This window comes from Esox lucius, chromosome 7 (genome assembly GCF_011004845.1).
Source record: "Esox lucius isolate fEsoLuc1 chromosome 7, fEsoLuc1.pri, whole genome shotgun sequence".
In the NCBI taxonomy this organism is placed as follows: domain Eukaryota; kingdom Metazoa; phylum Chordata; class Actinopteri; order Esociformes; family Esocidae; genus Esox; species Esox lucius.
Genome location: NC_047575.1, coordinates 3,825,138 through 3,851,506, shown reverse-complemented (window position 1 = coordinate 3,851,506; position 26,369 = coordinate 3,825,138). Strand labels below are relative to the sequence as shown.

The following is a 26,369-nucleotide window of genomic DNA, read 5'->3' as shown; positions in this document are numbered from 1 at the left end:
GTGCACTCAACTTCTTTGGTCGACCATGGCGAGGCCAGTTCTGAGTGGAACCTGTCCTGTTAAACTGCTGTATGGTCTTGGCCACCGTGCTGCAGCTCAGTTTCAGGGTCTTGGCAATCTTCTTATAGCCTAGGCCATCTTTATGTAGAGCAACAATTCTTTAGTTCTTTGCCATGAGGTTTCATGTTGAACTTCCAGTGACCAGTATGAGGGAGTGTGAGAGCGATAACACCAAATTTAACACACCTGCTCCCCATTCACACCTGAGACCTTGTAACACTTATGAGTCACATGACAACGAGGAGGGAAAATGGCTAGGTGTACTCACTTTTGTTCCCAGCGGTTTAGACATTAATGACTGTGTGTTGAGTTATTTTGATGGGACAGCAAATTATAGAAGCTGTACACTCACTACTTTACATTGTAGCAAAGTGTCATTTCTTCAGTGTTGTCACATGAAAAAATATAATCAAATATTAGCAAAAATGTGAGGGGTGTATTCACTTTTGTGAGATATACAGTGGGGAGAACAAGTATTTGATACACTGTCGATTTAGCAGGCGGAGTCTAAAACAAAAATCCAGAAAATCACATTGTATGATTTTTAAATAATTAATTTGCATTTTATTGCATGACATAAGTATTTGATCACCTACCAACCAGTAAGAATTCCGGCTCTCACAGACCTATTAGTTTTTCTTTAAGAAGCCCTCCTGTTCTCCACTCATTACCTATATTAACTGCACCTGTTTGAACTTGTTACCTGTATGAAAGACACCTGTCCACACATTCAATCAAACAGACTCCAACCTCTCCACAATTGCCAAGACAAGAGAGCTCTGTAAGGACATCAGGGATAAAATTGTAGACCTGCACAAGGCTGGGATGGGCTACAGGACAATAGACAAGCAGCTTGGTGAGAAGACAACAACTGTTGGCGCAATTATTAGAAAATGGAAGAAGTTCAAGTCTATCACCCTCGGTCTGGGGCTCCATGCAAGATCTCACCTTGTGGGGCATCAATGATCATGAGGAAGGTGAGGGATCAGCCCAGAACTACATGGCAGGACCTGGTTAGAACACCATCCCAACCGTGAAGCATGGAGGTGGAAACATCATTCTTTGGGAATGCTTTTCTGCAAAGGGGACAGGAAGACAGCACCGTATTGAGGGGAGGATGGATGGGGCCATGTATCGCAAGATCTTGGCCAACAACCTCCTTCCCTCAGTAAGAGCATTGAAGATGGGTCATGGCTGGGTCTTCCAGCATGACAACGACCCAAAACACACAGCCAGGGCAAGGAGTAAGAAGCATCTCAAGGTCCTGGAGTTGCCTAGCCAGTCTCCAGACCTGAACCCAATAGAAAATCTTTGGAGAGAGCTAAAAGTCTGTATTGCCCAGCGACAGCCCCAAAACCTGAAGGATCTAGAGAAGGTCTGTATGGAGGAGTGGGCCAAAATCCCTGCTGCAGTGTGTGCAAATCTGGTCAAGAACTACAGGAAACATATGATCTCTGTAATTGCAAACAAAAGTTTCTGTACCAAATATTAAGTTTTGCTTTTCTGATGTATCAAATCTTTATGTCATGCAATAAAAAGCAAATCAATTACTTAAAAATCCGGATTTTTGTACCTGTGATAAAAATTACAGACATGCTTTGTAAGTGGGTAAACCTGCAAAATCGGCAGTGTATCAAATACTTGTTCTCCCCACTGTATATACACTCACCTAAAGGATTATTAGGAACACCTGTTAAATTTCTCATAAATGCAATTATCTAATCAACCAATCACATGAGAGTTGCTTCAATGCATTTAGAGGTATGGTCCTGGTCAAGACAATCTCCTGAACTCCAAACTGAATGTCAGAATGGGAAAGAAAGGTGATTTAAGCAATTTTGAGCATGGCATGGTTGTTTTCACAATCTGCTCAGTTACTGGGATTTTCACGCACAACCATTTCTAGGGTTTACAAAGAATGGTGTGAAAAGGGAAAAACATCCAGTATGCGGCAGTCCTGTGGGCGAACATGCCTTGTTGATGCTAGAGGTCAGAGGAGAATGGGCTGACTGATTCAAGCTGATAGAAGAGCAACTTTGACTGAAATAACCACTCGTTACAACCGAGGTATGCAGAAAAGCATTTGTGAAGCCACAACACGCACAACCTTGAGGCGGATGAGCTACAACAGCAGAAGACCCCTCCGGGTACCACTCATCTCCACTACAAATTGGAAAAAGAGGCTACAATTTGCACGAGCTCACCAAAATTGGACAGTTGAAGACTGAATGAATGTTGCCTGGTCAGATGAGTCTCGATTTCTGTTGAGACATTCAGATGGTAGAGTCAGAATTTGGCATAAACAGAATGAGAACTTGGATCCATCATGCCTTGTTACCACTGTGCAGGCTGGTGGTGGTGGTGTAATGGTGTGGGGGATGTTTTCTTGGCACACTTTAGGCCCCTTAGTGCCAATTGGGCATTGTTTAAATGCCACGGCCTACCTGAGCATCGTTTCTGACCATGTCCATCCCTTTATGACCACCATATACCCATCCTCTGATGGCTACTTCCAGCAGGATAATGCACCATGTCACAAAGCTCAAATAACTTCAAATTGGTTTCTTGAACATGACAATGAGTTCACTGAACTGAAATGGCCCCCACAGTCACCAGATCTAAACCCAATAGAGCATCTTTGGGATGTGGTGGAACGGGAGCTTCGTGCCCTGGATGTGCATCCCACAAATCTCCATCAACTGCAAGATGCTATCCTATCAATATAGGCCAACATTTCTAAAGAATGCTTTCAGCACCTTGTTGAATCAATGCCATGTAGAATTAAGGCAGTTCTGAAGGTGAAAGGGGGTCAAACACAGTATTAGTATGGTGTTCTTAATAATCCTTTAGGTGAGTGTATATGCAAGCCTCAATGCTGTGCATAGAATGAAAAACAAAACAGCAGGGCAAGGCTATCTCCCATAGAGCTCCATTATTAGGGGATGGTCTGCCGATTTATGTGAGATATGTTGAGTCAGTATCAACCTATATGTGTCAACTTAAGAATTATCTATTAATTTGGGTCTATGATAAAATGTATTCTGGGGTTTATTTGATCCACTGGGAGGACAGCCCTCTAGCCCAAACCAGGAGGAGGACGCCTCCTAGCTACTGCTACCCAACCCATGGGGCCACATTGACTAGAGATCTGGATTTTGCCAAAGTCTCTGGATACATCCCATCTGTATTTATTGACCTGCCTATTATCTGAATGCATTGATGTGGCCCAAAAAGGTAAAGTACTCTTATCTTCACTTGTTACAGCCAGAAGACGACTGGCCACCCATAAGATTCAGGCTCCTCTCAAGATTTATTTCTAGGTTTGACTGCTAGTAGGGAGATATTACTAGCTAATGTGCAAACATTTCTTGTTGTTTCTTGCTCTTTGGGCATTAAGCTGGTAATCTTTATAAACAGTTTGGGAAAACTGCTTATGTAAAAATGGGTTTATAAGATACATTTAATTGATTGATTGAGTTGTTGAATTGAGATTTGGGAGGTTTGGCAGTTCTAGTTTGGGGTAAGAGTTAAAGGAAAGCTTCACAATTTTTTTTACCTTGGGCCTTATTTCAGATTATCTAGCATAATCCTCTCACATTAGAGACATATTTTGGGGGAATTATTACAGTTCATATATTTTTGTATTTTTTTGAAGGAAGCCTCTCTTCGGGCTACAGTGGAAGTTAGCGGGGCAACCGAGTGTACGAAAATATATGATATATTCAGTTTTCCAAAACAGGAAAGTCGGGATATATTGATATAGGTCTCCATATGTTCTCCGAAAACTATTTGTGCCAAAACGAGCAGTGTATCATTGGTTATCACTGTTTAGTCTTCCTGGAAAATGTATAAGCAGGTGCCGGTGTATTAGCTGGTAGTCAACCAACACAAATCTGTCTGTGAGGAGGACTTATCCAGCAACCGGCTTTCTTTACAAAACTGTAGTACACGTTAGGAGTGGGGTTTATTGCTACCTAATGCCATCAAGAACCTTGAAGTGTCCATGGATGAGGCAACAGATGGCATTGATTTTCAAAAACTGGAAGAGGCAAAGGCAAGAGGGACCAAACAGACAACTCTCAATTCTTTAAGTAGGCATGTGATAGCTATTTGGATAATTATGTCCTAAGTCCCGTTCTGCATGAATAGTATGGGGAGGTACTGAAATGATTACTACTACGGAGCATTGGCACGATTTACATACTGTTGGGAACGGCCAGGACAGTTATTTTCCCTGACTGACAACAATGACGGCCTGTCTTTTAGACAATTAGCTATATTTCATTTTATTAACACACAAGGGGACTACATATTCAAAAATATTATTGATTAATGTCTGTAAATTGTGCTTGTTGCTGGCTAGTAAACTCCAATCAGGTCAGCACTGTAGTTCAGCTATTTTGAAACAGCACCATGCTGTTAGTTTGAGTGCGAAAGTTTAGATGTTGTGAAGTAGTGCATTGTCTGAAAAAAATTGTTTGGTTTCACGTAGAACCTAACTACTGATACAATGCTCGTTTTGGCACAATTTCTTCAGGAAAACATATGGAGACCTACACTGATCAGCCATAACATAATGACCACTGACATTACCATGGCACCTGTCAGTGGGTGGGATATATTAGGCAGCAAATGAACATTCTGTCCTCAAATTTGATGTATTAAAAGTAGGAAAAATGGGCAAGCATAAGGATCTGAGCGACTTTGACAAGGGCCAAATTAGGATGGCTGGATGACTGGGTCAGAGCATCTCCATAACTGCAGCCCTTGTGGGGTGTTCCTGGTCTGCAGTGGTCAGTACCTGTCAAAAGTGGTCCAGGCAAAGAAAAGCGGTGAACCGGCGACAGGGTCACGGCAGCCAAGGCTCCTTGATGCACGTGGGGAGCAAAGGCTGGCCCGTGTGGTCCGATCCAACAGACTTCTGCAGGTGGCACGTTTTGGCGAAGAAACATAAGTCAGATGTGTTAAGATTGAAGAGAAATGGTGACAGTACGGTTCCCTGGAGTGCACCTGTGCTGCTTAACACCATGTCTGATCTGCCAACGGACAACCTGTGGTTGATCAATTAGGTAATCTGTTATCCAGGCAAACAGACCATTGTCCACCTGCATTGCCATGAGCTTATCAGCAAGCAGGGGTTCTGGATGATGTTAAATGCACTTGAGAAGTTGAAAAAACATGACTCTTACTGTACCTCCTGGTCTTTCCAGGTGAGAATACGCCCGATGGAGCAGGTAGAAGATGGCATCCTCTATGCCAATGCATGCCTGGTATGCAAACTGCAGAGGGTCGAGGAAGTCACACATCATGGGCCTTAGGTGCTGTAGAACTGGTCTCTCTAACTAGTCTCTCAAAGACTCTCCCAGCACTCTGAAGTCATTTAGAGTGCTGGGACATGCTGTCTTTGGTACTGGAATGATGCAGAATGTCTTCCAGAATTGGGGAACCCTCTTCAGCCTCAGTGAGATGTACAGGTACTGGAGTAAACCTGCTAGTTGTTCTGCACACACCTTCAGCACCCAGGGGTCAATGCTTTCTGGACATCTCACCTTGCTGATCCTGAGCCTAGTCAGCTCCCTGGGTCACATTTTTTATAGATTTTCTGTTCATAGGACACGCTGGAGGGACTATGTCTCCCGGCTGGCCTGGGAACGCCTCGGTGTCCCCCCGGAAGAGCTAGAGAAAGTGTCTGGGGAGAGGGAAGTCTGGGCATCCCTGCTTAGACTGCTGCCCCCGCGACCCGGCCCCGGATAAGCGGAAGAAGATGGATGGATGGATGGATGTTCACATTTGATTTCTTTCAGTACTTGGAATTATAGTTTTGTGAAATGTGTTATTTTAGCACTGATTTTCATACTCCAGTGTCTTGAAATATGGTTTGATCTGATGGAATTGACTAGCAGATGGGGGTTCACTATCTTCTATGTGAAACAGTTACATGTTTAACAATTTCCAATTTGTCATCCACTATGTTCATTAAACTGGATAAAAACATGAATTGAATCATGTTAGATGGCATATTTCCTGTTTGGAGTATTTTTATTGAACATAAGAACAGCCAAACTCAATGCATACATTTTACAAAAAAACATTCTGGGAGTTTCACTGGAGTTTGTTTCCAGTGGTAGATTTAAAAAATGACCATTCTCTCGCATTTTTCTACTCAGTCTAAAAAAATCCTCTGTCTACCCTCCAAGATGGCCGCTGCCAGGACTGAAAAATGGAATGTGACCAGCCCAGACAGTTCCAGGGTCAAGAAATGTTGCTTAACAAATTCCATTGTGATAGAGCACAGTGCCTGTTCTACACAGAATGCCAGTCCTAAACAAGTATGACCTACTACACAAAATATGTATTGTATCCTGTTTCATGAGATACTCGCAAGAGATTATTGCACCAACGGTGGGAGATGTTTTGTTTTTGCTGTAGAATTTAGGCAGAGGTTTAAATCTCTCCTCATCCAGTGATGCAACCTGAAATGGCCCTAAGGCCAGGGAAATTACACATGAATACATTTTGCTTAGCAATTTGTCTTATTAGTTCCAGTTTCTTTGCAATTATTTTGTTCCAAAGTTTTATTCACAGCTGAAGTGATTCACACTGTTTTATGATATATTTTGTAAACAGCCTCACAGCAGAAGATTCTGTAAATCTATCAGTGAAACACAGACAAAGACAATGCATTATTTTATATCTAAACCCCATTTATTTGAGTAGTAAGTGTTTTCATTAAAAAATAAATATACATAAATACATTGTTATAATATACACCGATCAGCCTTAACATTATGACCACTGACAGGTGAAGTGAAAAACACTGATAATCTCGTTATCATGGCATCTGTCAGTGGGTGGGATATATTTGGCAGCAAGTGAACTTTCTGTCCTCAAAGTTGATGTGTTAGAAGCAGGAAAAATGAGCAAGCGTAAGGATCTGAGCGACTTTGACAAGGGCCAAATTGTGATGGCTAGACTGATTGGGTCAGACCATCTCCAAAATGTGTGCGTTGCTTACCTAGAGAACACATGGCACCAGGATGCACTATAGAAAGGAGGCAAGTCGGCAGAGGCAGTGTGATGCTTTTGGCAATGATCTGCTGGGAAACCTTGGGTCCTGCCATTCGTGTGGATGTTACTTTGACACTTACAACCTACCTGAGCATTGTTGCAGACCATGTGCACCCTTTCATGTCAACTGTATTCCCTGATGGCATTGGCCTCTTTCAGCAGGATAATGTGAACTGCCACAAAGCAAAAATGGTTCTGGAATGGTTTGAGGAACACAACGAGTTCAAGGTGTTGACTTGTTCAGATTCCCAAGATATCAATCCAATTGAGCATCTGTGGGATGTGCTGGACAAACAAGTCCGATCTATGGAGGCCCCACCTCTGACTTCTGCTGCTAACGTCTTGGTGCCAGATACCACAGCACACCTTCAGAGGTCTACTGGAGTCCATGCCTCGATGAGTCAGGACTTTTTTGGCTGCAAAAGGGGGACCTACACAGTATTATGCAAGTGGTCAATGTTATGGGTGATCGTATATATTATTATTTGTTTTACAAATAAACACTTTGTATCCAAGTAAATTACTTTAATTTGACTTTCAGATGCCTAAGATTTTTATAAATTACTGTACAATTTATTGCCAATGAGAATACACCTTTCAGGTAACTTGACTGTGCATGAATTTAGGTCATCACTACTCCATATCAGAAATTCCAAAGTTCAGTCTAGATGAGAACGGTCTTCTGAAAGAGCAAACAGGTTTTTGATTAAACAGCATTATCATTGGCCTATCACTCCCTTTTATAGTCAGACATCTTTGTGGTCTTTCAGATAAAAGTGATTTTTAGTTCAGTTGCCCTGAAAGTGAACCTTGACTCTATAAAAGCCTTTATAGACATTTTTATAAGGAGGTGGTTCAGGATTATTTTCTTAGGCTTTATGTACTTGTCACCTAAATGTAGCTGTGATGCGGTGTGAATATTATTAATGCCGTTTTATCTTTGGCATCATGTAAAACGTTTTAGTATGAAAAGCTATTCTCATATTCCAATTATTACTTCAAAACATCTATTTGAATAGATTATAGAAACATGTTTTGGGGGTTTGTACTTATCTATGATTTTGAATTCTATTTTATACAAAAGACAGCAATTCAGAATATTTATTATTTTACTAGTATAATGTGTTTCCCATAGGTGGATATCACAGGTGTTACTACCTGGAAAATGACTGATTACAGAACTCGACAAGGACCTTGAGAAAACTCTTATCTGGGGAAGATTCTTTATTATACAGAAAATTACTTAACAATCACACCCTTTTTGTATGTTGCCTTGTTTAAGTATTGGGACAGTAAATATTTTTGTCTTCTTTTGGTTATATTCTCAAAGTTTGGGTTTGAAATCAAATATAAATATAAAAATGAATTTTATATTGTTTTACTATTTAGAAAAGACTACACAGGTTTTGGGACAGATTAAGGGATTATTCAGTATTTCTTTGAATATCTGTTTCATGCAATAGTATTCCTTCGGTAAGTATTCAGAACCATGTTGGTCTGTTATGATATGTATTCAGAAAATCTCTTAAATATATATATATATATATATATATATATATATATATATATATATATATATATATATATATATATATATATATATATTGCCTTCACCATTACATTCTCTTTGCAATTACATTCTCAGATGCATACTGTGTCCTTTGATTATCCTTGAGATGTCTCTACAACTTGATTTGGCAAATTCAATTGATTGGACATGATTTAGAAAGGCTTACACCTGTGTTTAGAATATATGAAAATATATGTATATGAAAACAAATGCTTAAGCATTGAATATTCCTAGGAGAACCATGGGCCCCTTCATTGTCAATGGAAATGTTGAATCCACCAAGACCCTACAGTCATGTGAAAAATTAACTTCACCTCATAATTCTTTTACATATTTGGACGACTGGCTATTTGAGTTATCAAGGGCTTTCTTGCATACACGGCAATGTTCAAATCCCCCCACTGCAGTTTGATAGGACTGAGATCTGGTCTTTGACTAGGCCATTCCATTAACCCTTGGGCAAACATATATAAGCTAGTGTCATATTCACACTTACTACTTCTCAGCAGAGAATGCAGTGTAGATGATTTTGCACACATTCAAGAAATACTTTAGTTCTCATCTACTTTTACTAGTGACCAAACAACTTCACCTTTGACTTATCTATCCAGAGCACATTGTTCCAGTAGTTTTGTCAATTAGGGTTGACTGCCTTGCTCAGAAACCACATATTTTTCATCTTGCTTGCTCTGGGTTTCGATCTAAGGAGACTTTTGGTTACTAGTCAGATACTTTAATACTTTAATACTAGTGCAGTTGCTGACCATTTCCTGTTCCTTTTCCAAACTGTTGTTTCTGGAAATGTAGGGAAATATCTTTGAGCCACAATGCCATGCCTAAATCCCACAGTAATTTGACCATAACATAATCAAGACGATTGTATTGCCATTGTAAGGATGCTGCTGTAAAACATCACTTTATGACTCACCTGTTCAACATCTTGATAATCTGAGGTAATGATGACACAACGGAAACACATGATTGACAGACAGTACCAGTCAAAGGTTTGGACACACCTACTCATTTAAGGGTATTTCTTTATTATTACTATTTTCCACATTGTGGAATAATAGTGAAGATATCAAAACAGTGAAATAACATATCGGATTGTGTAGTGAAAAAACTGTTAAACAAATCACATTTTAAATTCTTCAAAGTAGCCACCCTTTGCCTTGATGACAGTATTGCACATGTGGCATTCTCTCAACCAAATTCATGAGGCAAATACCTGGAATGCTTTTCCAACAATCTTGTAAGAGTTGCCACATCTGCTAAGCACTTGTTGGCTGCTGTTCCTTCACTTTACAGTCCAACTCATCCCACAACATCTCATTTGCGTTGACGTCAGGTTTTTGTGGAGGGCGGGTCATCTGATGCAGCACTCCATCACAGCACTTCATCACAGCACTCCATTACTTCTTGGACAGATAGCCCTTACAAGTCTTGGCTGTGACCATTAAGAACAATTTGGAACTCATCTGAATGGACTTCCAGAAACCTTTAGATGTGTCTTTTTTGACAGAAAAGTCTTCTACCTAGTAACCCTTCTGTGAATTTGGAGATTAGTGATCTTATTATTAAAGCATGCACAGTACCCAGAGAACAGAAGGTCTTGCAGCATCTCAGATGTTATGTTTGGGTTGGCATTTACCTGACTTATCTTTTTTTTTGTTAGGTTGTCCACATCTAGGCCTGAGTTGCTGTCATGGTAAATGTTACTGTCATGTTAAATTTGAGAATTATTTGCCTCACAGTGGACAAGTGGAGCTCAATCTTTTTGAGGTGGTATTACAGCTTTCCCCAGACTGATGTTTTTTTCGCTATCCTCTTCCTCTGGTCCTCTGAGATCTCCTTTCCTCTCAGCATGTTGTGTTTTGCATTTACCTGTATGGGTAACACAAAACAGACCAGGTTTCTTGTTTCTATTTGTCAGAATCCTGCCACTTTCCTAAGAAAATCTCTTAATTTGTTCATTAGTTACCCAATTTTTGCACCTAATTCCCTATTCATTAAATTTGACTACTTACACACATGATCTCCTCTAAACCAACATATAGAATTGATAACTATAAACCTGTTTGTCAAATAAAAAAGGCTGGTTCTGATTAATGAAAGATTTCATGGTGAACACTAAAGAAATATAGATTTGCACAAAGGGTTCACATACTTTGAAGCAGCACTGTATTCCCCAATTGCTTACCTAACAGAGAATTTTGAGAATAATATGGACTCATTGGTTGTGTGCAGATATTTACATTCAGAGTCAATGTTAAGTCAACAACCCTACATTTGCATAAACGGTTACTGTTTTTCAGGTACTGTCCAAACAATCTGGGTTAATTCAGATGTAAATATAAACAAAAAATGACATTTAATCCACAACAAAAATGAAAATATGGCCAAACACATTTAAACAATGGTTCGCTTTTGCCCATTTTGTTGTGGAGTTTTGTTCTGCAGTGGTAGCAGCAACCTGTTCAATGTGATCTGTCCCTTGACCAAACTCCTCCTCCCTGTGTATCAGCCAGCCAATGCTAACAAAAGTAACCATTGTTCTTGAAGGCAACACTTGTAAATACCTTTCCTGTCTCCAGGTTCTGGCCAATAGCACACAAACACAGCCAGCTTCTTAAACCATAGGCTGCAGCACAAACTGCATTCTTTTTCTTACTGCACCAAGGCTGACCAGTGTAGAATACTGCCATCCTCTCACACAAACATTAGTCTCTTCTACTCTCTTTGTCACTATCTCTAATACAACACTCCCTAACTGAACCCTGTGGGTTACTACAGTTGAAGCAAGAGATTTTTTAAGAATGTCTGACTTTTTTCTTGCGTGATGTGGAGTTTTAAGCCTGATTGAGTAAAGGGCATAACTATGACATCTGCCTGTATAACCATACTATTTTATTTTCGATGTAAACCATACAGTTGGCTGGGAAATACCTTTCTCCCTCCCTCTTTCTCTTGCAGTAGTTAATCTGTAAACCAAATAGGGCTGTTTTACTTGGAACAGGCCTACTTTGCTGGTATCTGGTCCACACAAAATGAGAGGAAAGAGAAACTAGCTTATCAGAAACCTGACCAAATATGGAGAGAGGCGAAACTACTGCTGATGTGCAATTATGTAAGATATGTGATTAGGGTAATGTTGTGTATGAAGCCTTGCGCAACCAGTGTGTGCTTACATATCTCTGGCCTTGTGATTGATTTAAATAATAGCGATATACTGTCAGTTTAGGAGCACATTTCCAGGAGTAAGATAATTCTGAAAACCATATTATCTTTATTTAGATCTTCCACCTTGCACAATATTTGACAGTTTAATAATCATTGTAAAAATATTGCAATACTATCTAGTTTTGTATTTTGTTGTGGTGGGGACTCTATAACCTTTATTGACAGAGGAGGGAAAAGCAGAAGATAGAGCATTCTGAAATAGCAGCAGGCCGGAATGAAACCTATGCCTCACCGGGCACTGTGGCTTAGACTGTTAGACGACGCTTGGCCAGAGGTAACAAGTCACACCCTAGGACCAAGAATAAAACCAAAGTGCACACTGAAATGCAAATTCGCTTACAAGCGAAGTTATGACATCGTCAGCAGTTGATACTCGCTATTAAGTCAGGAGTTGTAGGATGTTGGTGGTGGTGGGGGGGCAAGGAAGACAAACAGAAACCAAGGTGTGTCTGCTGAAAGACTCACCCTTTGCTGATTTTAGACTATAGGTAATTAAAGAAACAGCATACGGGTGATGTTTACACTGTACATAGTCAATACTAGGGGTATTGTTGTGTGACAGGCTGGATGTGCAAGTTTAGCTGTCACAGCGCTAACACAATGGTAAAGAAATGACAGCAAAATGTGGGCGAAAAATGGGGTAAATATGGAACAAAAGCTGATGATATCAGACAGATGTCATCCTGACTCAAACTTACCTCATATAGGAATTTGGTCAGAAATTCTTCTGTGATCACCACTCCTTTCTGGCTTTCCCTAGCAAGCATTTTGTTCACGACACACATCATATGTTAGTACTATAGCCACCTGTGGGGGCAGCCAGACTGGTTCAGCCAGATGCAACATTTCCTGTCCTGAACTCCAACGGCCTATTGTCTGAACACCTGTGGCAGGCAGTTCAAACAGCAACAGGTATTAACAAATATAACAAAAGACCCCATCTGTAATTTGACATTGAAAGTATAATGTTTTGTTTTTGGTGGGAGCAGGTTCATTTTTCTCGTGGACGGACTCCTGAGCCCTGAAAACCTGCTCTTCCACAAAGGTAGCATTTATGTCCATTCAACTGTAGCTAATGTAGGGCCCTATGACATCTGCATATCTGTTCACTGTTCCGAATGACTTGGGAAATACAGGTTCCATTCGAAAACACTGCCGTATTTCAGCCCTCAGTCGACACATGACACTACAGAGCAAACAAAATAACAATGATTAACCAATAATAGCCTTCAGTTTAGTTTGTTCACTAAGTAAAAAAAACTAACATTAGAATTCACTGCCTACAATCACACCAAACACTAAAATAAAATAAAAAATCTGGCATACTTAGCAGCAGTTAGTTCCTCCTTTAATACTACAAGTCATTCATTCTTCCTGACTCAACCTATCCCCTACTTTCTCTCCTTTCAGCCCGCCCCCTTTCTCATTCACTCACTCAGTCTCACTCTTTCCCTCCCTTTAAGTCTCCTACAGCCTTTGCTCAACCTGTTTATCTGAACTGGGCTTCACATACTCTCAACAGCACAGGGGGAGGGGTTCATCTGCTTTCAATCAATAACCTCTGGAATTCAGAAATACAAGTAGGTCCTGTCTCTGGCAGGCTCTGCCACACTCTTGAGGACAAGCGGGCTACGTAGTGAACCGGTTCAATTCCTCTGTGGATTTATGTCTGCCTGCTTCTCTCTACAGGTAGGTGTTTTACGGAGTAGAGAAAATGGCCGATCCCATTGCTTCCGATTATTTCAGCTGTCCATTGTGCGTGGACCTGCTGAGGGATCCAGTGGCTATCCCCTGCGGACATAGTTTTTGCATGGACTGCATTAGTGGTTACTGGAATGAGGCAGACTACACTGGCATCTACATCTGCCCACAGTGTAAGATCACTTTCACCCAAAGGCCTGTGCTCAGGCCCAACACTATGCTCACCAAGGTGGCGGAAAAGATCAAGAAGACTGGCACCAACCTCAACCTCATGCCCTCAGGGAACACTTTTGCTGGCCCAGCTGACGTGCCCTGTGACTACTGCTCCGGGAAGAAGCTCAAGGCCGTCAAGTCATGCCTGAACTGTCTGGCATCCTACTGCGAGAAGCACCTGAAGCCCCATTATGAATCGGCTACTTTCAAGAGGCACAAGCTGGTGGATGAGCTGGGGAACCTGGACAGGAAGATCTGCCCCCAGCACCAGAAGTCATTGGAGCTGTTCTGCCGCACGGACCAGATGTGTATCTGTGCCATTTGCACTGTCAGTGAACATAAGGGACATGACATTGTCTCAGCCGAGGCGGAGAGGAGTGAGAAGCAGGTAAGAGCAGGATACTCTGGTGTTACTTTCTGAGTGTCAAGTTTAATGGTATGATTTATGGGAGCCGCCCAGACCTTGACTTAAAGTTTTGAATGTTTCACAGAAAGATCTGTCATTTTGAAATCAAAACATTAAATGGTTTCAACAGCAATCAGAGATTCAATGACCTACTTTACATACGATGTAAAATAACTTGTTTGGTCGGTCGTACAGCAAAAGCCCATTCAGTGATAGCCTAATACACCCTGCGTGCGACAAGGCACAGTCACTACTGTGAGTGTTGTAGAACTGACCAATCGTTCATTTACAAAGACCTTGTTCCCTCCATTTATCAGGACAGGTTTGCGAGCCGGGGGGCAGTGGGATAATGCCGATGGGTGTTAATGGTAAAGGAATGTGGGTTAAGGCAGACGTGTAATGTTCCCAGCGCCCCCCCCCCCCACAACCCCCTCCCCCACACCCCGCACTATCACTAACGTTCCTACTTTTGACTCAACCAGCTCATCAAACCAGACAGTGCTGCTATCAGCCACTCCCGCAGGACAGGCAAACTTGCACAACTAAAAATAAGCACAGCATTCTGAAGATCTCTGAGGTTGATGGAGGAATTTCTTTCCTAATCAGTGATGAAAGCGTCTTTAAAAAGTGTGGCTTTCCAGAAGTTCTTGCGTGTACGGTTGAGACACATCCTGTTCGCTCCAGGGATGTGGTGGTGGTGTTACTGGAAGTCAGTGTTACATCTGTTTCTACCCACGTGGCCTGTTTAAATAGAAATGTGACTGCATCTAAATCAGACAGTTCCCATCAAAATTACCTGCCAAAATTGGGGGTCAGAAGCCTTTCTAAAACACACATTTGGACCACTTCAGACAATTGATAATGTATTCACCATTAACAAAGATAGATACTCATGCCCAGGACATTTGTGTCACCTACTCATAATACCGTGAAACTCAGGTATTAGCTTTTTCTGTTTCTCTCATCCCCAGAATCTGGTTTTTCTCATCCCCAGATTTACAACCCGACTCACATCTCTCAAGGCTTCACTTTTTTTGAATGCTACCCTCCCTTCCTTCCTCCCTCACTCACTCGCCCGCTTCTTCTCTCCCCCAATCCCCTCACCAGATTCCCAACATTCCTTGAGCTTATCTTCAAGAATGGGTGGGTGGGTTTTCAGTAGAGGAATTAGAATCTCTCTTTTCTCTATAATACAGGCCAGTGTATGTGCACCTTGACACATCTCTTTTGAAGTCAGGCATATAGTGGTGGTTTCACATTCCTGACATGGTCAGCATTCCATCAGGCTCTCTCTTTCCACTCCTGAGATAAAGGCATAAGTAGATCTTTAGAACTGTGGTTGTTATAGAATATTACATAGTATTACATAGTTTTCACATCATAGCTTTTTACTGCATGAAGACACACAAGCAATTAACTATCAACAGTATAATAAATAATTAATTTGAGCACAACTGATCATGTAAACCCAAATACAATGGGCAAAATAGAAGCACAAGATGCCTTCAAGATAGAACTGATTGAATTAACCACAAACAAACCAGTGAGTAGTATACCATTAGCAAACCAACTGGCTGGCCTAGCAAATCTACTGGTACAAATTATGAATGAAATGTGAGGCCATTTCATCCTAAATTGTGAGATGAAATTGTTCATGATGGTGTGGTGTGGTTTGACATCAACAGAAACTACTGGGAGTGTCACAAGCTGAGATCCGACAGAAGTGTCAGGAAAGGGTGAAGGAACTGGAAGAACTGAGGACAGCAGTAGACTCACTAAAGGTAACCAAATCAATTCTCCTAAGTATTTCTACAAAAATAATGTATTTCATGGTCTCATTGCAGGTGCAATAGTAATGTCATCTTTAATGATTTGATCATGATTGATTTACACTTTTTACCTCATTTGAACATACTCATTCCATAGATAATACTTTTTCTGTAAAATGTATGTTGTATTACTCGATTGAAGAAAGTAAGTGTATTGATCTGTATGGCAGGATTTAAGTCATGAAGTCTCAATGACAACTGTATCTTGTCTAAAAATACATTTAGCTATTGTATGTTGGTTTCTTGGGCTATTGCTCTATTAAATGAATCACTGTCTGTGCTATCCTGTCCAGAGCTCAGCGCAGAGGGCCATGGCAGAGAGTGAGAAGATGTTTGAGGACATGATCCGCTACATCGAGAGGATAAGGTCAGAGGTCACCAAGCTAATCGGGATCAACGAGAAGGCGGCATTCAACCAGGCTGAGGGGATGGTGGAGAGGCTGGAACAGGAGATTGATGAGCTGAAGAAGAAGGAGACAGGCCTCAAACAGCTGTACAGCACTGAGGACCACATCCACTTCTTACAGGTGAGACTGGAATGATCCCATACATTTACCTACAGCACATACTGAACATTCAACATTATTTACATACACTAATTATTGTTACCATTGGATGTGCACATAATTGTAAAGTGCAAGAAAACTGGATGTGTGAAAGGTTTAAAACAGCAAGTCAAGATCAGTCTTCTAAAAAGGACTGTGATTTTAGGCTGTGCTCAAATTCACAGATCTATAATGTTACCCTTGTACATGTTCATTGCACCTACTGGTCCTTATTTGACGACGTTCACGGTTACCCTTTCTACAGAACTTCAACTATCTTTGCACTCCAACGGATGACGGCTTCATCCCAAAAGTGTCATTAAACCCAGACTTCTCGTTCGGGGCGGCCAGGAAAGCCGTGGCTGAGATCAAGGACCGTCTGGAAGAGCTGGGCAAAGAGGAACTAATGAAGATCTCCAAGTCAGGTCAGAACAATATACCTGGCCCTGATTTCCAGTGTCAAGACCAGAATGCACCCAGTGTTTAAATGACAACATTATATTTTGCATCTATTTGCAAAACACGGAATTTTGTAAAGATACATCAACAGTAACCAACACTTGGGATGTTTTGTTAATTTGCTTTCTTACTGCCTCTTACAGTGAATGAGGTTCCTGTATATACAACGGAAAAGAGAGAAAGAAGCAGCCGAGGTCTGTTTTGTGATTCATATATCCATGCTGTTTGTTCGTTATGTTAAGCGAGATAGCAGATGGGCTATCTAAAACATTTCATATGGTTTGGGAGGCAAAGGACAAGGAATACAAAATGGTGTGGTTTTAAAAATTCATTTAGATCTGGTCTTCTATTTTCAACCTTTAGTCAAGGAAGTAGTGACCGTGGACAGTCTGCCTCCACCAGAGCCAAAGACAAGACACGAGTTCCTGAAATGTAAGTACATATTAGTTTACTCAGAACCTCTCCCACTGGGCAAAAATCAATCAATGCTGTTTCCATGTCACTTCTAACCAAAACAATAATCATTCAATCAAATGTATTTATATAAAGCCCTTTTACATTAGCTGTTGTCACAAACTGCTTTTACAAAACACCCAGCCTGAAACCCCAAGGAGCAAGCTACAACAGTGTTCATGCACAGTCGCTAAGAAAAACTCCATAAGAGGGGCCAAAATGTAGGAAGAAACCTAGAGAGGAACCAGGCTGGGAGGGGTGACCAGTCCTCTTCTGGCTGTGCCCGGTGAATTTTAAGAGTACAAATTGTAGTAATTAATAAATGCATGTGGGTTCGTGTCCAAAGTCTATAAAACATAAACCAGGTCAGAAGCATGACCAAATGGACAAGGACAGGGACAATCCAGGGGATAGGAATGGTCAACTGAAATCGTCAGGTATCATCATTATCTGCAAAACAACCAGGAGGACTTTGGACAGGAACAGCTACAAGTCTTTCAAGCCTGGTACTCCTGAGGTGTGGTCCAAGACCTCATGTCCTCCTAAGTTTTAACAGTGCAGGAGACAAGGACATTTTAGAGAGCATGTTCCTTAGATTAACAATAAGGATTTACAATGGAGAAGGAGACCTGACCATACTCCCCTGGAACAATAATATAGCAGAGTAAAACCTTAGGGCTGAGACGGAGGGACCAGTGACACTGTGGCCCTATCTGAAGGAGGCCCCAGACAGGGCCCCACAGGCAGGAAGTCAATCCACCAAACTACACCCAATATACACCCAAGAATTTTACTTGAATACATTTGATTTGTTGATAGTTTTAAACATGAGGGAATTGCTATATTCTCAACCAAATGTTTAACTGAATCCAATGACCTGGTGGCATGTTTTATCGATTTCATGTAAAATTTACGTTAATTGAAAACTCAACCAAATGTAAATCAATACCAGGACCAGGCTACCCATTTCTTCCTCATGAACTTGTTTATCCTCCTAAACGTTTATCACAGTACAACACCTGTCTAATGTTGACCCATTTTAATTCCACCAGACTTTTGCCAGCTGAGGCTGGACCCTAGCACGGCATACAAGGAGCTGCATCTGTCGGACAGTAGTAGGAAGGTGATTCGAACCAGGGAGCTCCAGCCCTACTCTGAAAACCCTGAGAGGTTTGACAGCTTTGCCCAGGTTCTGTGTCGCGAGGCCCTGTCTGGCGGACGCTTCTACTGGGAGATTGAGTGGAGCGGGGAGTTCTCCATGGGAGTCGCCTATAAGGGGATCAGCCGGAAGGGGAAAGGATCGCTGTGTCTACTGGGCTATAATGAGAAGTCCTGGAGCCTGTTGTGTTCTGAGACAGGGTACTCAGCCTGGCACAACAGGGTTGATAAGTCCATTAATGCACCCCATTCACCTAGAATAGGGGTCTATCTAGATCACTCAGCAGGGGTCCTGGCTTTCTATAGTATTGGCAACCAGATGACTCTCCTGCACAGGTTCGATACCACGTTTGATGAGCCCCTATATCCTGGCTTTGGTGTTGGAACCTCTGTCAAGATCTGTCAATTGAAATGAACATTTCTGATAATGCTTTTTTAAAGAATGGTTCAGTTCATTTGCCACCCATTCCCCTGTGAGTGGTGTATTTTGTTCTGTTTTTATTTGAGACAGACTATGCCACATATATTTTATGAATATGCAAAATATTTGGATGGAGAGGTTATACTGTATGTAACGTATGCACGTCTGCAACCTTAACCTTTATCCCACATCAAGTATTCTTTATATAATGGTACTTTAGAAAAAGCTAAATTTATCTACAAGGACCAACATAATTGTTTTTGTGATGTATGTAAGTTTGCTTTTTTAAATATTTTTAATAAAGATTAAAAAACGTTTCACATACGGCTCTATTCAATCTGCACAGACCAAAAATCGGCAGTAATGTGCAATATACATGCATATGTCAACTCAAAATGAAAATACCGCTGAACTTCAGCAATGACAATTGAGATTGCTAATATTCAAGAATACAATTTTAGACATTCATGTAATGTAATTATCAACTTTTTATTGGTTTTATTGTTACACCAAGTCCAAGAGGGAAATCTGAGATGTGAACAGAATCTATTAAAATAAATTTTAATTGTTTCATAACATCAGATTTTTATAACAAGAAATCATTGATTAGATTGTGTTTGCTATATTTGTTATAAATTAGGCATTATTACTGATAAGGAAAATCTGATGTTAAATGACATCAACTGTTTAAGGACTTAGGTCCTCAGGCAAACATGGCTTGTTTCAATTCACTGCTGGATTACTTGCCTGATTCCAGTGATTGTTAAATTCTGAATATCAGGGGCCTAAATTGTTTTTAGAATGTAATGTGAGACATACACCCCGTTCTGAAGTGTTGGGACAGTGAAACGGTTTTTCGTCTTTTGATTTCACCTGAAAGTTTACATTTGAAATCAAACAAGTGCTATGAGGTTATTCTTAAAGAGAATGGTTCCACTATATCAAAAACACTTTCTACAAACAGTCTACCTATTTCATGGTACAAAAAGTATTGGGATAGATTAATACTATGTAAATAGTATTTGGTTGTATAACCTTTGAAAGTCTGTGATCCATTGACTCAGATGCTCGGTATCCCCCCCTGGCAATTCTCTGCTAGGCCTGTACTTCGGCCATCTTCAGCAAAAGAAGGCCCTATCTAATGTATTTATATCAGGAGGTAAACTTGACCATTCAAAAACATTCCACTGTAACCAGAAAACCCCAAAATGCTCTGGCAGCATGTTTTGGTTCATTGTCTTACTGTACGATATATGAGTTTGGAAATATTGATTATACTTTAACAGTCAATATGTTTTTCAGTTCAGACATTCATTCAAGTGATGTCAGCAGATATATTCAGGAAGACTATAAGTTCTAGTCATACATGCCAAAGCCATAATTTCTTTCACCATATTTCACAGATGAGGTGGTACGCCAATACTTTTTTAGTCATCCACAGATGGTTTACTTTTGCTAAGCTCACCGGTGTTTTGCAAATTGTCCAAACAGTTCCTGACTTTGTATAAAATGTGTTGTCATTTATTTTGTTCTTAGTTATTACATTATTAAAAAAATGTATTCCCTCACATTTTTTAAATGTCCAATTTGGGATTACAGCCTTACCTTGTTGCAACAAACATAACGTGCAGGAGAGTCATGGATTTAAAGTTTACTAAATTTTTGAAATCAATGAACTCATGTGTATTTAAAATTATCAGTTTGATAATATAGCCTTTTTGATCAACATAGTCAAATGGAGCAGCTTTACGCTTTACGTTTAGATTTAACTCACCACAATGTCTGTTAATTCTCCTGGATACATTTGTGTCCAATGCCCTCTTCTGGTAAATGTTTTTCTACAACTAATGTCACGTGGTGAAATGAATTCATCCAACCCGATCCACCCCGCAGTTCTTTGTCCCACCCCTCTGCCTCGGAAACCATAGGGATGATGTTTACTTTATAGTTGGCCCTACAGCTTCTAATGTCGTTAGATGTGTTAACTACGTTTTACAAATCACAATTGGAATTGTAAGAAATATCGGCATATCGGAGACGCTACTTTTCTCATTCTTGTCGAGTTTCTTGCATTTAGTATCTGGGATCTGCCTGGGTACTGTCACCTTGCGAGAATTAGCAGTTTTTCTCAGCCAGCTTAGGTCTGCTACTGACTGTACTACAGTACTGTACCAATACTACTAGCTGTAAGCTGGACAAACTATCAACACAAGAGAAGGGGAGATGTTTAAGGCAAAAATTATTTTAATTGGACCTAGTGAGGTAAGGGGAAATCGCTCTAAAACCGTTTGTAATTGTTAGTGGCTTTAGCTACATAGCTAGGTGTGTATTAATGATTACAGTGTTATAATTCGTTAGCGCTTTCATAAAATTCCGACACAACGTCCATTGTTTTTTAGTCTGGAAAAACCGTTCTAGCCAACTTTCTCTCTGACACGGTAGAGACAATTGGAGGTGAATACAGTCCTACTCAAGGTGTCAGGTATGTAAAGAATGTACGCACATACCTCCCAGTGGCAGGATCACATTTTTGTCAATCAATAGGCAAAATGTTGGTTATGGTTGAAGGCGAAATTGACGTGTGCCGCATTTAACCATTTTTGTGTTGTTCCAAGGATACTGGAATTTGAATCTCAGATTGAGGGAAGTGGTGATAAATCATCACTCTGTGAGGTGGAACTTTGGGACTGTGCTGGAGATTTCAAGTAAGGAGCTATTATAAAAACACTTGTATTTACAGAACTTAAGTTGCATTTATGCACAGCAAAACTGAGTACTGCCTTTGCATGTTCAGGTTGTTAATGAGAATGAGAAGTAGCTTGCTTGGTTAAAAATATATATATCTTTTTTGTATATGTCCCTGTAATGAAAGCCACTGCTCAGCCACCTTGTCTCTTCTGATGCAGGTTTGAGTCATGCTGGCCGGCTTTGTTGAAAGACTCCAATGGTGTGGTTATAGTATTCAACCCAGATGTGCAACGCCACCTAATGGAAGTAGAAACATGGCACTCCATGTTCATCTCTTCACAGGGGCTGCATGATAACCAGTGTCTACTGATGGCCCATCATAAGCCTGGAAGTGGTACAGATAACGGACGTCCTGACCTAGGTAGACCAAAAAGAATAATCTAGCTCAACCTTGTTACATGCTAGTGCAGCATGCAGGAACTATCCTGCAAATAGGATTCCAACACCTTTGCTCCCAGGGGAAACCTGTGTGAACATACCATTTATGCAATTTCACTGTAAAGACAAGCCTGACATCATTGTTAGATTCATACCAGTGAGGTCACAATTACCTATTGATATCTGTGTATTTGTGTGTAGCCTCACATTTGAACAGGTTGCCACTTATTCACACAAACTTGGAGGAAGATCCAGAAGCAGTACGTCGGGAGTTCCGCAGGTACTTAGACAATGTCGTGCAGACACTGTCAGAGAGCCAGGAGCGAGAGGAGATGTCCATTATCACGTAATACTGTCCAAAATAAGCTTCCATCGTCAGTGGTTTGGATTTACAACTAGTAGATATCCTTCCCCAACCCCCAAAGGCTGTGACTGCACAAAGCACCTAATTTCTGTGCTTTTATAAATTACTAGTCAGCACAGTGAGATTTCTCATTTTATGAAATCTGTCTCAACTTCATGTATGCCACATCAACTCACAAGTTTAAGTAAAAATGTAATTGTCAGCACTTGGATATGTTGTGTACATACACACTTTACATGTCAACATATTTTCCACAAATCTGTCAAGAGGGAACAAATGTTTCAATAAACAAATGTATAGTGCTGCAGTGTCCAGTAGATACGATAATGAATCAAATGTTAGTGCTACAGTTCTTTAAACAATAAACATTTATTAAAGTCGATATCCACAGTTTTGAGGTGGAAGTCAGGAGCATACGACACTCAGAGCAACAAGCGACAGGACAGTCCAATATTTAAACATCATATCCAACGATGCCTCTTTTACCGATGCACTCGCCAATGTAAAACCACATCAGCACTTCAGTGCAGACCAGTCCATTTCTGAATGCCTCCTGTAATAGAAACAAATTGAGATTAATGCAATAGAAATACTAAAGAGTGACATCTAAAAATATGCAGATGTTCAAGGTCAAGTGACAATTTGCTTTGTCCCAAGTGATTAAGTTGCACACATACTTAGAGCTTTACTAGACTGCTTTAAAGTCTTGTGCGCACAGGCACACACATTTTACAAATGGGTACAAATAAGTCCTGGCTATGCAAACGCTAACAAGGAACTGAGCCATTAAGGACCCCTGTGGTTAGCTTCAAAGTAGCACTATAATGTATATAAGGAGGCAACTTACTGAAAGCCAATAGACACATTACAGAAATGAACTTGATAATTAGTTAACACCAGCAATGTTAGTTCTCACCTTTACTGTGGTCTGTCCAAGGCGTCCACTATTGACACCGCTGAGAATTTTCTTGACTCCAGCAATGGCCTGGGGAATCTCGGCTGGGGAAGGGGGCACGAGCTCTACTTTAGCGTAGTGCCAGAAGGTCGCTAGCCGGGGCTTAGAGTAACTGGCAGCGGCTGAAAAAAACAACGTCATGTTTGCCATGTCATGAAATGTGTCCTCTACTATACGTTGCTGGGTCATGATAGACAAGAAACATAGGAAAGCGAGCTAGCAAGATTACATATGACACAGCTGACTTCTGTAGGTGACTAGCTAAGTGAACACCTGTCCCTGGGGTTGAAATGTACAGTATCTAGGCTAAGGGGCTACATCAAATATCAACCTTTAGTGTGGCTACACGGCATAGCCAGTCACTTTTATTAAATTACGTGCTAGCGTAGCTAAATCAGCAAGCTAACAACTAGCGTTGAAGTTACTAGCTAGTTAAAGTTACGTAAAAAAGTTAACATCTAACTAGTCAAAGCGCATTTTATTCCATATTAAATGTGGTAGTTACTTTGTTGATGGTGATAAGTAAATCAGCAGCCTACCGACCTGGAGATGTTAACTACGTAGCTGTTGTCCGGAGATGTTACAAAAACGTTCCTAGCTAGCTTGCTAGCCACTGGTATAGCCACCTCAAAAGGTAGGCCATGCAAGGATTACTTCCAGAATAACATGTTTGAATATCGGCAACCTCAGCTTGCTCATATCCAAACAAAATAGACTTACCTCCAATCAAAGTGGGGACTTTGGCCACCAGCTTCTGGACTGCCTGTGCCATGGTGTTTTATTTTATAATAATTCTCTGGACTCCTCTAACCGGCTGTTGCCTGCAACTGCGAATGTCACCTCCAGATAGAAGGACCCATGATTTAGGACTGCTATATGAACTGCCTGAACATAAATAGCTGCCTACCTGGACAATTAATGTAGATTACTGGATTTATTTATATCATAATTTTTCACTTCTGAACATTTGCCTATTCTTTCGCAACAACATACAGTAATACATTTAAGTCAGTGTGCATAAAACCTTTCCAAAGTTTCGTCCCTATCTGAAAAGTTGAACATAGGCACACAAATATTTTCCTTCTGTCATATTGCTTTCACTGATTATATTTGGTAGAGCTAAGCGATTTGGAGAAAGAATAAAATTTCAGATAGCAAATGAAACTAAATCTAAATGTAAAATGTTATAAAATATCAAGATGTTTCATGTTTTGGCCAAATTACATACACATAAAGTTAAAAATAGTATGAAGAAACCTGACCATCACCCCTATGAGCTTGTTGGACATCCCATTTCAAATCCATGGACACTAATATGGAGTTGGCCCCCTTTGCAGCTATAACAGCCGTTGATGTACAACTTGCATTCTGCTGCTTGGCCATGGAAACCCATTTTATGAAGTTCCTGACACACAGTTCTTGTCCTGATGTTGCTTCCAGAGGCAGTTTGGAACTCTGTGGTGAGTGATGCAACATATGATAGGCACTTTTTATGCGTTACGCACTTCAGCACTCAATGGCCCTGCTCTGTGAGTTTGTGTGGTCTATCACTTCGTGGCTGGACTGTTGTTGCTTCTAAACACTTTCACTTCACAATTAAAGCACTTACAGTTGAACGGGGCAGATCTCGAAGGACAGACATTTCACAAACTGGCTTGTGGATATGACATCCTATGACAGTGCCACGTTTAAAATCACTGAGCTCTTCAGTACGATCCATTGTACTACTAATGTTTGACTATGGCACAACCACAGCTGTTGTCAACAGAAAGAACTGCAACAAAATTATTTTATTTTTATTTCTCGATGATTACTTCCTATAATTTATTATCTATGAATATAGCATCTTCCTAAATTGCATATCATTTGTGTTAGGATTTTATTTCATTTTCATTGGTCCCTGCCTTGCTGCTTCAGACTGCGTTCTGCCAATTCGAGTTTGCAGTAGTAGGCCATAAGCTAATCGTGAATGTGGGCCTCTCTCACAATGCAATGTACATTGTATGTGTGAGAATATTAATATGCACGCTCAGAATGTTAGTGTGATCAATGTAGATCACACAAATTTGATGCCAAGTGGGGCTGACAGCCGGTAGCCCCACTACAGCAACATTTTGTATTTCAGACCTGATTGGCTGTCTGTCTGTCTGGCGCCATCATTAGTCGGCAAGAAGAGCAAGGAGGATAGATTGTTGCCAGATAACTTGAGAAAATGAACAAAGTGGATTTCGTACTCGAGCACCGGTTTGAAACCCTTAATTTGGAGGACGAACTTGAAGTAAAGCGACTTGGTGCCCATCAGCCACGGGATATTGTCATCACTCAAACTGCTGGTAAAAGTAACCATGGGTTTAACGTGGAGTGGTTTTGAAGAAAAAGTGGCTAACGGTTAGCATAGCATGTTTTCCATGTCTGCTATAACAAACAGGTACGTTCTCAGTCGGATCATAACATGTATTAAACTGCGTGGAAAATGTGAAACCTCACTGCATGGGCACGACGAGTCGGTAGACTGCCTGAATCCTGGAATATTCAGATACATTTTCGAGACTATGAGTGAGGGTGATTTGAGACTTCAGAGGCACTATGACGCTCAGCCCATCTTCAAAGGGACATCTAGCACTGTAAAAAACAAACTGTTAGACTGTATGTATGAAGTGTACAGGGAGGAGATAGCCAAGCAAGTGGACGAGACATCATTTGTTGCCATACTGGCAGATGAGACAATTGATCTCTCCTGAAAATCACAAATGGTGGTTGTGTTGTGATACATGTTGCCTGACAGTACAGTGACAGAAAGG

At 40.7% G+C, this 26,369-nt stretch overlaps 3 protein-coding genes across 3 annotated transcripts; 2 read left to right on the top strand and 1 right to left on the bottom strand.

The window, feature by feature from the left end:
- The first annotated feature begins 13,420 nt into the window (after positions 1-13,420).
- Positions 13,421-19,443, top strand: ftr82 (finTRIM family, member 82). The gene is made up of 7 exons (XM_010870460.3): positions 13,421-14,240; positions 15,944-16,039; positions 16,381-16,614; positions 16,898-17,057; positions 17,235-17,285; positions 17,455-17,523; positions 18,597-19,443. The coding sequence occupies exons 1-7, from the start codon at positions 13,653-13,655 to the stop codon at positions 19,115-19,117; spliced, it is 1,719 nt and encodes a 572-aa protein (XP_010868762.1). The 5' UTR covers positions 13,421-13,652; the 3' UTR covers positions 19,118-19,443.
- Positions 19,444-21,050: 1,607 nt separating this feature from the next.
- On the top strand, positions 21,051-22,913 carry ift22 (intraflagellar transport 22 homolog (Chlamydomonas)). The gene is given in 5 exon segments (NM_001303961.1): positions 21,051-21,385; positions 21,523-21,605; positions 21,739-21,828; positions 22,030-22,232; positions 22,451-22,913. Coding segments are annotated over 5 exon segments (564 nt in total). The 5' UTR covers positions 21,051-21,346; the 3' UTR covers positions 22,600-22,913.
- Positions 22,914-22,969: 56 nt separating this feature from the next.
- On the bottom strand, positions 22,970-24,426 carry atp5l (ATP synthase, H+ transporting, mitochondrial F0 complex, subunit g). The gene is given in 3 exon segments (NM_001303960.1): positions 22,970-23,166; positions 23,530-23,690; positions 24,289-24,426. Coding segments are annotated over 3 exon segments (312 nt in total). The 5' UTR covers positions 24,341-24,426; the 3' UTR covers positions 22,970-23,067.
- Between the last annotated feature and the right edge of the window lie 1,943 nt (positions 24,427-26,369).